This window comes from Haemorhous mexicanus, chromosome 27 (genome assembly GCF_027477595.1).
Source record: "Haemorhous mexicanus isolate bHaeMex1 chromosome 27, bHaeMex1.pri, whole genome shotgun sequence".
Lineage (NCBI taxonomy): Eukaryota > Metazoa > Chordata > Aves > Passeriformes > Fringillidae > Haemorhous > Haemorhous mexicanus.
In genome coordinates, this window is record NC_082367.1 from 2,403,454 (window position 1) to 2,415,056 (window position 11,603).

Genomic DNA, 11,603 nt, shown 5'->3' on the forward strand with positions numbered 1-11,603 from the left:
CCACACAATCGGTCTGTCTAAATTTCCCATATGCAGGCCAGAGAGTTCAGGGGCTTTTGTCTGTTTGGTTTTTGGAGAGCTAAAGCAGATTTTTCAGAAGTTGCTTCCTATCTGAAATTATTTCTTTCCCTTTCCTTTTAACAGATATAAGTTTGCTGAGCCTTTAATTTCAGCCCTCCCAGGAGTTCATGTGATGGCTTAAAAAAAAAGGAGACATTGAAGCTGTTTCAGTGTGGTACCAAGACTTTCCATCAAGTATAAACACAGAAAGATGAGAAGGTGGGAAAAGTTAAAGGGCAAAACACTTGGAGAACACACTTTATTTAAAAGAACTTTTGAGGATCCATTTCATTGCAAGGTAAAGCAGAGTAATGCAACATTGCAGTAAGAACAACAAAGTATTTCCAGGAACAGAAGCAGCAGCTTAGCCTGTATTTTAGAAATGCATTTTTACTGACTAATTAGCATAACATCTCCTGAAGTGGCCTTGGGGCTTTTCTCTCTGTTTATCCTTTTCCTCAGATGCAAGTTTATGTTTGTTCCCTGTTCCCACAGTGCTTGCTGTGGAATAAAGCCTGTTACGTACCCGTGGTAAAGAGCTGAACTGTAAACTATTGCAAGCTTTCCAAGAATCAGTGGAAGATCATGCCAGCTTTCCATGTAAAAATCTTTTCAATTTCCTCCAAAAGTTGCCAAACTCCATCTCTCAGGGCTTTAGGGTATGTGAAATGAGAGCTCCACTATTGCTGGGAGCCAAGGGGGGAAAGCAGGTCCCTCCCTCTGCCAGCTGAGAGCTCCTCATCCAGAACGTGCTCACAGAACAGTGCAGAAACAGAGGCAGATTCTGGGTTTTGAATTACAGAAATTGCTCCCTTCCTGTGTGCTGTGGCTCTGCAGATTCAGGGTGCATCTTTGAAGGTGTCTGAGGAGCATGAGGCGCTGGCAAGTGTTTGTTTTGGGTGGCTATTACTAGAGCAGAGCCCAGGACTAGGAGGAAGATGCACTCTTATTGTGATCAGACTCTTTCCTCTGGCACTGGGCCTGGAGTGCAGGGCTGGCCCTGAAATGGCCTTAGAAAAATAAACATCCTAGTTCTTTTTCTTACTGGAACAAATAAGTACAAAATCTGCCTGAGGAGTTCCAGAGGATACATCTGAAGGACCTGTATCTCCACTGGCAAAGCAGTACAAATATTGGTCCTGTCTTTAAAAAGGCTTGAGCTTCTCTCTCCTGTTCTTGGGCAGGTGTGGGAGGGCTGCTGTCCTGCACATGAGTAATTGGTGTCACAGGTCAGATACACTGTTCCTGTCATCAACAGACTAGAACATTTAGGGAACCAACAACTCTTGTGAAAACTAGTAAGTTCCCTGCCCAATTTCCTGTGCTAGATTGAGCAATTTGGGTCAGAAAAGGAACCCCAAGTGTCTCATGACTGGTAACAGAACTCAGCACCCATGGAAAACCACTCGGCCCTGGGCCCCAGTGGACTGCAGCCAGCCCTGGGCAAGGAGTGTGTGAATTATTTCTCTGTCAAGTGTCCTGACCTAACACTTCACTTGCTATGGATCAAGAACTGGTCAGCTTCAACAGGATGGAGGAAAAAATAATGTAATGGCTATAATCCTAAATTAAATAAATAAGTACAAATATACAGAAGCATTTTAGGTTTATTTTCCTTATCATAATGCCCATGCTGACAGTAGCCCTCTGTTATCTGGAGCCTCCTGAGCAAGACTGGGTGTCTGCAGTCAGTCAGAAATTACTAAACTGAGTGCATGAGGCCACTGGCTGGCCGGTTCTGCTTTCATACAGGAAGCCAGGGCAGACCATAGTGCCTTTTGGCAATAATGCTGATCTAGTGGAGGGAGGGGGGAGGTGGAGATGTGCTGAGGGACTGCCAATTTCTCTTCCCTTCCTTCCCTACTTTGCTGACCCAAGATCTGGAAGCAAAGATTCATAATACCTGCTCCCAGACATCTGTCAAGTTTGGATCCCAGCAGACCGTGTGAGCTGCTAAGAAGGGATGAAGGGATCAGAGGTGCAGATCTCTGACAGGACTTGAGGAATTCCATGGACTGTGTCTCTTATGGCCTCTCAAGAGCTTTGTTAGCTCAGACTCTCTTCACCAGACCGTGTAAGCTGCTTAGAAGAGCCACCTGATGATACTCAGAGCTCCATCTGTTCTTCTCGGTCTTTTAGAAGTCCTTTACAGCTCTGATACTGGATCCATTGAGAGCTGGGCAGGCAGAGGAGCAAGGATGGTGCTATCTGGACTCACACAATGGGTAATTTTGGTACACTCAGCTTCTAGCTGCTCACTGCAGAGGCTCAGTGACACACTTCTTTCATGTTAAAGCAGTCATCTGAGCGGTTCTCAGTGCCCATGAGAACACCAGCCTGGACAGAATGAGCTTTGCTGCCAGACTGCTGCAGGTTCCAGTTCTGCCCTTTGCAAGTGACAGAAGAAAAGAGCATCCATTCTTCTGTCTAATGGCAAAAAGAAAATGTAAAATCCTGGTCCTCTGTTGTGTCCCTCAGTGCCTCTTCTTGAGAAAAGATGAGTGAATAATTCCCACCTCTCCATGTGCAATCAGAAAACACCAAGTGGCCCTAACAGATCCCAACAGCATCCTCTTGGTGAACGGTGCCCTCAATCATTGTATCAGTTGTTTGCCTGGAGCATTTGCGACTCCCTTTCATGCTTTTCAGTTTTTCTGAAACGTGCTTCTGAAACTTCTTGGTGAGGAAGCAGTAGATGATCGGGTCCAACACACAGTTCATGCTCAAGAGGCACAAAGTCACCTGGTGAGCATCGTTGAGCTGTTGGCGCAGCTGACAGTTCTCCTTCTTCCACTGCTCCAGAACAGTCAGAGTCCAGGGCAGGTGCACGATGTGGTGGGGCACAAAGCTGATGATGAACACAGCCAGAACTGTGCACACCATCCACAGGGCCCTTTGCTTGACGTGAGCGCTCTTCCGTGGGTGCTCAGACTTGGAGAACAGGGTCCTGATAATGACAATGTTCCAACCCAGTATTAGAAGGAAAATGACATAGAAGAGGATGCAGATGAGGACGTGAATGGCGAGAACAGCTGAAACACTGTCCGTGGTGTCGTAGCCCTCAAAGCACCGCGTGAAATTCCTGGAGTCCACCTCCTCCTGATTGGTATTATTGTCAAAAAGGTAATACAAAGAGCTGCCCACTATTATGATCCAGATAGCTGCTGATAGGTAGATACCTCTTCTCTGGGTGGTCAGCTGAGCAGCTTTAATAGGATTAGTCACAGCTTGGTAACGGTTGTATGTGATGACCGTCAGAAAGGCAACAGAAGTGTAGGTATTAACAAAAAAAAAACAGCCAGCCACGTTACAGAGGAACTTAGGCATGATCCAGTCTCCATGGTGGTGGTAGTAAACAATCCACATTGGCATCGTAATTAAGAAGAGCAAGTCAGCTACTGTCAGGTTCACCATGAATATCTTGATTTCATTGAGTTTCTTGGTGGGGTAAATACGGCTGAAAATCCAGAGAACATAGCAGTTGGCCACAAAGCCTAGAATGAAAATAATGCTGTAGAAAACAGTGAAGAGGCTGTAGCGAAACTCAGAGTCTATGTGGCATGAAATGTAGAAATCAGCACTGCCTTCTGCACCTCCTTTGCCTTTTCCAGACATCATGGTGTTGAGTGGCCACGTCTGAAGCTCAGTTTCCTGACACAGTTTTCTTCTTACCTAAAAATAGACAGCAGAAATCAAGCTCATTGGTTTGGCACCACTGCTAAACCAAACCCCACCTTTCTTTATCAGTTGTCTATGACCATAGGAGTTCTGCTGATGCCTTGGTTCCAGCCAGACACTTGCCCTGTCTCCTAGGTCTTCTCTTTGATCCCATTTCCACAGCATACAAACCTCTGTGTCTTCATCCAGCATTGCTTGCTGCAGTGAGGTCTCAGATTACTCATCTCTAATCTTAAAATACTTTCCTGCATGAAAGTTCTCTGATAAAAGTAATCTGTTACACTTCCCTGTCTCAAGCTTCTTAATCTTTTACTAGAATCAGACGTGTTTTCTATGACTAATCCTCTCCCTGCATGTGGTTCTTCTTTCTTCCCCTGCCACCTCCCCCATGCCCCTATCACCCACCATAGTTCTTGATACTTTTTAACTTCTTTACAGTTATTTTAAAGAATTCCAGATGTGAGACAATATGTGGTAATAATCTCTCCCAGAACCCCAGAAGAGTTGGGGTTGGAAAAGACCTCAGGAGATCACCTGGCCCAGCCCCTGCTGAGGCAGATTATCCTGAGCAGGTTGTGCAGGAGGGCATCCAGGCAGGGTTTGAATAACTCCAGGGAAGGAGAATCCAGAGCTCCTGTGGGCAGCCTGTTCCAGGGCTCTGTCACCTTCACAGATAAGAAGTTTTTCTCATATTCAGTTGGGACTTCCTGTGTTTCAGTTTATGCCTGGTGCCCACGTCCTGCTGCTGGGCACCACTGAAAAGAGTCTGGCCCTGTCCCCCTGACCCCTCCCTGCAGACACAGGGATGAGGTCCCCTCTCAGATGTCTCTTCTCAAGGCTGAACAGCCCCAGCACCCTCAGCCTTTCCTCACCAGAGAGATGCTGCAGTCCCTTCATCATCTTTGCAGCCTCTACTGGACCCACTCCAGGAGCTCCATGTCTAATTATAGACTGAGGAGCCCAGAAGTGGCCACTGCACTCCAGATGTGGCCTCACCTGGGCTGAGTAGAGGGGCAGGATCACTTTCCTCACTTGCTGCTCCTGAGCAGGTGCCCTCCTGCCTCAAAACGTTCTGGATCCTCCCCAGCAGCAGGCAGTGCCAGGAACCCCCATCCCATCCTCTGTGGGCTGGGTCCCCCCCGGGGTGCCCTTGGGCTGTTCCTCATTTACACATTCACACGTTTGCAATTTTCCTCTGCAAATGGGGAAGTCAGCTGGAGCTGGAGCTTGCTCTCCCTTTTTCTGCAGAATTGCAACCCTCCGTGCTGCTCTCCAGCCGTTAGGAGAGGAAGGCAGCACTCATCCTCAACTTCCTGAGGGTGCTGTCCTTCCTCACCCCTCCCAGATCCCCTAAGGACACAACAATGACAAGATTTTGGACCTTCCCAGGCAGCTGCATGCTGGGCACTGCTGAGTTCCAAGGGTCCTCCAGCTCAGTCTGCCAGGCAGAGTCTGAGCAGAACGGACACGCAGCCTGGCAGAGCTGGGAGCTGGCCCCAGGTGACACGTGTATTTCTCCTCATTCACCTTGATCTCTGCCACCCTCCTGAGAGCCCCCTGACCTCCAAAGAGCAGTAGATTATTCAGGTGGGCTTCGTCACAGGGAGTGTAATGTTTGGTACACTAGTCTGACATTGGAATAAGGAATAAAAACCCAAGAAGTCCTAATTACCTAAGATCATTAGAGAACTCCTTTTTTTTTTTTCTTATTTTTCAAATATGTGCCATAAATTCACACTGCTGTGACTATCTGCAACACAGCAAATAGTTCTGGTGCTTAGGGCTGGGATCTTTGCAATGAAAGGTGATCTATTCCTGTAGCACCAGACCTGAGTGTACCAAGAGTTGGGGGGATAAAAAACAGGTAATGCATCTCTCTAGCAGGATTCATGAGGAGAAGTTCTTACATCAATACATGGGCACAGCTCTTGTTCACAAAATCCCTTCAGACAGTTCCCCAGGGCACTGTCCACCCACACCTCCATTTCTGGTTCTGCACAATGGCAGGGTGGCCACCAAACCTTGCCCAGGAACTCTGGTGAACTTTACTGACTGCAGACTGCACAGCAGATTTAGCAGATGGGGTGGAAGGGAGAGTGACCATGCATGTCCCACAGAAGCTTGAGGCACAAGGCTGTGCTCTGAAATGGAGAGTGAGTGTGAGAACATGCTCTGTGACTGCTCCCAGTCTGCTGAAATCTCTGGCAAAGGTGGTCTGTGGGAGATGGCAGTGCCTTCTCCTGGCCCCAGCACCACCTGGTAGAGCTCAGCTATCTCTGCATTAGAGGCTGTGCTGTGCCAGCCTGGAATCTCAGGAGAGGTGTCCTTTCCTCCTCATGAGCCAGGTGAGATGTTCTACAGAGCACAGTAAAGGGACCACAGCACCATTCCCCACAGAATTTATACAAAGCCCAATTCCCTCCTAGTCTGAGGAGCCCAGGCTGATGTCTCTGTACATTTGTGACTGCCCTGAGCTCTGGAGTGCTCTGTGGGGGCTCTCCTCAGCCTGTCCTGCTGAGGCAGTTCCCCTTTCTCTGAAGCCTGTTTGTGCTGCCTGTGCCAGCAGAGGCGAGCAGGGCAGGGTCCGGGGGCTGTGGGTGCTGTTCTCTGCTGCAGCAGCAGCCTGTGCTGCCTGGCCAAACCCCCTGAGACCCCAGCCCAAGGCAGTGCCTTGTCCACAGTCCCCCAGCCAGTAATTCCAGGTGGTTTGTACCATCAGCTGCACTGGATGCAGGGCTGAAGGTGGAATTAAGCAGCAGGGTCAGGGCACCTGCCAGTCCTGCTCCTGATCTGTAGATCCTGCCATGGGCTGTGCCCTCCCAGTCAGGATTTGCTGGCTTACAGATGCAAGCAAGCTTTGCCATCAGCAAAAATAGATTCCAAGAGGAATAGTACTAATAAGTATATTTTCTGCTTACCAGAGTTGAAAAAAATTCAGCACAATACGTCCATCTTCAGCCTTAGCAGCAGTGAGGGTTTCACTGAGGATGCTTGGTTGTCTCCCAGATGTTATTTTCCCTGCCCTGGGGCTGGACAGTCTCTGCACTGGCAGCTCTTTAGAACAGGGCACCAGAATGGGAGAAACTGTAACATGACTGCAGAGTCACTAGAGGAGAGGAAATGTGTGACATCAGCTAAAGGAAATGAGAAATAAAATAAGCTGTAGAGGAAAGGCAATTAGCCACAGCAGAAGTCTGGAAAGTCCTTAAGGCTTTCTCCTTAGAGTATCTCTGCTTCTGATGATCCTGAAAGAGGGCAAAAGTGGGATTTTCCTCTAAAGGCAGAATAGGAATCCACTCTGTGTCCCCAGTTAGATTTGGAATAAACAAGGTTTTGAGCATCTTTCTCCCAAACAGATGAGTGGCAGAAGAGCTTCCACTTAATAATTTCCAAGAAAGGGACAGGAAACTCAAATATGGACAGGTTCATTTCCTAACTCTTTCCTTCACACTTGTGTTGGAACTAATTCAGGAATTCCACCATCCCAAGCCCCCCTTTATCTCAGGGATATTCACCAGAGACACCAGAGCAGGGCAGATTGTTACCTGCCCCATACACCATCACATGATGGCCACTGTTACCTGTGGCAGCCTGAAGCTCTCTCAGCATGGTAATGGTGATGGTGGGGTGCTCAGAGACACCAGTGATGAGCAAAGCTGCCCACAGGTCCCAGCCAAGCTGTAAATCCCAGGCTGTAGCTCCCATGGTGGTGATTAACCTGCCCTCCATGCCTGCCTCTGCTCTTACACCTGCATGCAGCACAGATGTGAGCTTAGAGGAAAAACCTCTCACCTGACACCTACAGGAACCAGAGCCCTGAGTCTGGTGCTTGGGGTCACTGTGAAAAACACTGGAACAGAGCCACAGAGTCCCTCACCAGGACAAAGGGGTGTCTGAGCCTGCCACAAGGCTGCTGAGCAGTGGCAGGGCCCAGGCAGCAGCAGAAGAGGCCAGTCTGCACTGGAGATCCTCTGGGAAAAGCTCTCCTGGCTCTTCTGAGGAAATGTCCCCTGTGGCAAACATTCCATAGAAGGTCCTGGCTGTGCCCATGCTGTGGGGGCACCTCAGACCCCCATGGTGTGGCTTCATGTCCTGGGAGCCACAGGGACAGGCTGAGGGCTGTGTGCCCTGGGCCCCACCACTGAGGACACCAGCCAAACTTCTGGCACAGACTCTGGGACACTTTCAAGTCACACTTTTGTTGTTGGGCTGGTGAGCCCTGGCTCTGAGCTGGGCTATGGCCATCTCCCCATCAGTGAGGGAGATGGGGTACTGACAGAGGGGCCAAGGGGGACAGCAGCACTGCTGCTCTGTGCTGGCTTTTGGCTCACCTGGCCTCAGGAGTCACAAGGTTTTGGGCAGCCATCACCATTCCAGAACCCACTCACTGTCTGTGCCAATGCCTGGATGTCTCCAGACAGGAGCAGGCAAAGCCTGGACTGCCTGGCTCTTCTCCAGAGGGTGCAGGTGGCCTTTGCCAGGGCCACTACACAGGGAAACACCTGGCATGCACTTCAGCACAGCTCTGAAGGTGTGCACCCAGGTGCCAGGCAGGGCCCAGGATCCCCAGGGGAGCTCCAGCCAGGCTGGAGATGTGCAAGGGCTCTGCACACTGCAGGACAATCCATGTCCTGCTCTCTGAACCCCTCTCACGGGGAGCTCCAAGACAACCAGAAGTCCATGGACACCACAGCTGGTACCACAGCTCAGGGTGGCCAAGGTGTTTGGAAGCTCCCTGGGCAGAGTGGAACCCCTGCAATGTGAGGGAGCCCCGGATCTCCTGCAGCACATGGGATGGGAGCCTTGGCAGGGTGGGCTGCACAGGGGGCTGGCATGTGGAGCAAGGGACAGCCAAGCTCTGTCTGTCAGGCCACATGAGGATGAGCTGAGGCTCCTGCAGTGATGCCCCAAGGCTGTGCTGGGATGGAAGCTGCAGCCATCTCCTTCCCTCTGCCACCAGACATCCTCCCTCCTTTCCCCTTCCCATCAGCTGTTGTAAGGATGAAGGAACCTGACCTCCATGGATGAGACAGAGCCCCAGCTCTGCCCTTTAGGCTGCTCCTGGGGGTTTAAACTTAAAACCAAAGATCCTGCCACAGAGGTTGGCTGACAGCCAGCCCAAGTCTCCGGGAAGAGCAGCCAGCAATGTCAGGGGCAAGGGTAGTGCTCCCAGGGGATGTAGCAACACTTGACAAATCTTGGTTCACTGTCCTGCCACAACCCAGCTCTTAGAGGAAATGAAAGCCCTGGGGGTTTTGGGCTGGGGAGGAACCTTCAAAAGTCTCCATCCTTCCTCTGCTCAGCCCTGCAGCATGGCCATTCTGCATCAGCAGGTCCCTTTGCCCCCACACAGTGCCCACAGCCAGCTCCTCCCTTTTACTCCCTTCCCACCTGGGGACCCTCTTTCCCTGCTCTCCTGGCCCTGCTGCCAATTGCTGAGCACTCCAGTATTAAGATGCATTTTGCCAGTGGAGGCTGGGCTCGTTCAGCACTCCTGGCAGTCTGGCTGCCCTGTGCTTGACAATATTTCCTGTTCTTCCTGCCCAGGGAATGCACACACCAGCTGACAGCTCTGACAGCTATGCAAGGCTGAGTTGAGAAAAAAAAACAATCTTGAAAATGCCTTTACTTTCATCAAGCCAACTTGCAACCCAATAAAAAATAAATAAACTTCTCTTACTCTGATTCCCATAGATGCTGCTAAGGAGCACTGGTAGTCCTTCAGATTGTTGTATGTGCTGGATCCCAGAGCAGCTGTCCCAAATTCCACTCTCTGGGGAAAACCCCACACAGGCTGACTGGTGAGCAGTGGCTGTTCCCCAGGGGTCTGGCACCCAGCAGCATTCATGCTGCCATGGCAGTGCCCAGAGCCTCCTGTAATCCCCACCTGCCTCTGGCACATGCCCTTGAGGTCATTTCCTTCTTAGATGTAGCCTGGTAGCAACATACTCCCTTTGGATAACCACATGTAAATTTCAGAGGGATCAGAAACCCTTGGTTTTATAAGCAAATATCCAGAGATTTCTTCCCAAGAGCAAGCTACACTGCGTAGGCAGAGAAGAGCTCTCCAAGGAGTGCAAATGGAGGAGCAGCATTTCAGCTGATGGGTCTGTGACTGCCTGTCAGTAACAAGCAGCAAACAAGGACAAGATGAAACTCCAACATGCAGCTTGTGACAGCACCAGCCACTGGCACACAGGTGAGCTTGATCCCTGCTGGTTCCAGTCCCCAGGACACATTCTTGAGTACCAGGATGGGTCTTTGAAAAAGCAAAAAATTCTTTTGGAGCTGCAGCACACGCTCAGCTGGTGCTGAGTGTTACTTTCTGCAAGTTCCCACTACTCACTGAACATTGCAGAATTCTCTTTTGCTTGTTGCAGGCTGAGCACAGCCTGTCCCCACCTCCTTACCAACCCTGCAGGAATGTGCCCTGGAGCTGGGCTTGCTCAGCAGGAAAACACACCAACCCACGGGCCAAAGACACTCCTGGGGCAGTGGCAGGGGCACTCCCTGGGTCCCCTCTGACAGCTAAGGCAGGGCATGGCTTCTGCAGCTGGCTGTGCCACAGGGATTGCCCAGACTGGCAGAGAAATGTCCCTGCTGGTAGCTGGGCAGCCTCCCCAGCAGTGGGTGAGGCAGGGAGCAGGGCAGCCTCCAGCTGTTTGTGGTTCCTGAGCCCAGCCCTGCTGCACGGGGCAGAGGGGTGAGCTCATGGGCCACCGTGTCAGCATCTGTGTGCTACAGCCCAGGGTGGCACAGCTCTGCTCAAGGCAAAAGCCACATCTTGCCTGAGCTGCCACAGCTGGGTCAGTGATCCTGCCACAGCTGCTGCCCTCTGCCCCATCTGCCTGCCCAGCCTGGGCAGGGACTGTGCACACGTGGGATGAGGGGCCTGCCCTCCTTGAGAGGCTCCAAGCACTGCCTCCTCTTCCTCACAGGAGTAAGGTCCAGGCAGGGCTCCTCACCTTGCTTCACAGCATCCAAGCAAAGCCAGGGTAGTTGTCACTCGGGGGTGGAATGGGACCTGGGTGAGAGCAGCCCCCTCCCACAGCCCCAAGGCAGCAGCAGCAGTTCCCTGACTCACGCTGTCACAGTGCACCTCATCACCCCAGCCCTGCTTGCTGGGCACACAGAACAAGGAGTGTCTCTGTCTCCCCACACCCTGCCGGGAGGATGAAGATGTCTCGGAAGCCCTTGGCACTGTCTGAGGTGCCATGGCTCAGAGATCCACAGGGGATGCTGAGCCAGCCCATGTCCTGAGCTACCCAGGCACAGAAGGAGCTCGTGGAGGGAGGCCTGGGAGAGCAAGCAAAAGGGAAAGGAGCATCTTACCTTGGGGTCACAGAGCACCTGCTCCAGCTCAGTCACAGACCCCAGCCCACCAGGTCTGTGCTGCAAGGGGAGAGACCAGCAGGGCTGAACCGTGTGTGTGCTCCTGCCTGGGAAGAGGCTCTGACAGGAAAGAGGGCGTGGTGCTGGCTCCCAGGTGAGTGACTCACTTCCCTCTTGGCACTTGTGACCTGCTTAGCCGTGCCCTGGCTGCACCCTGGAGCTTGACACCAGTTCCTGTGATCCTTCCTTGGGCAGGCAGTAGATGTGACACAGCTGAGGCTCCACTGCTGGTGAGGGGCTTGTGACACTCCTGTGGCACCTGGTGCCTCACAGGCCAGAGATGGAGTAGCCCAGCCCTGAGCAGCTCCAGGTCAGGGGCACTCCCTGCTTGGGCCAGGGGTGCAGAGGTGGTCCCAGAACCCTCAGCAGATCCGTCCTCTGGGCTCCTCATTTCCTTCCAGGTCCTGGGGTCAGGAGGCAGCACAGTGAGTACTTGTTCCAGGGCTTCCATGGTGGGTGGAGATTCATCAGGC

The 11,603-nt window shown here is 51.6% G+C and overlaps 1 protein-coding gene across 4 annotated transcripts; it reads right to left on the reverse strand.

Moving 5' to 3' along the window:
- Positions 1-289: 289 nt before the first annotated feature.
- On the reverse strand, positions 290-11,456 carry PTAFR (platelet activating factor receptor). Of its 4 annotated transcripts, XM_059868446.1 has the most exons (3): positions 11,071-11,448; positions 6,657-6,844; positions 290-3,732 (listed from the first exon to the last, which is right to left on the reverse strand). In XM_059868446.1, exon 3 carries the CDS (start codon positions 3,676-3,678, stop codon positions 2,611-2,613), a length of 1,068 nt encoding a protein of 355 aa, XP_059724429.1. In that variant the 5' UTR covers positions 3,679-3,732; positions 6,657-6,844; positions 11,071-11,448; the 3' UTR covers positions 290-2,610. The 4 variants fall into 4 exon arrangements, with proteins under 4 accessions (XP_059724429.1, XP_059724430.1, XP_059724431.1 ...); XM_059868447.1 differs by lacking the exon at positions 6,657-6,844 and having other exon boundaries at positions 11,071-11,456; XM_059868448.1 differs by lacking the exons at positions 6,657-6,844; positions 11,071-11,448 and adding an exon at positions 4,735-4,859.
- Between the last annotated feature and the right edge of the window lie 147 nt (positions 11,457-11,603).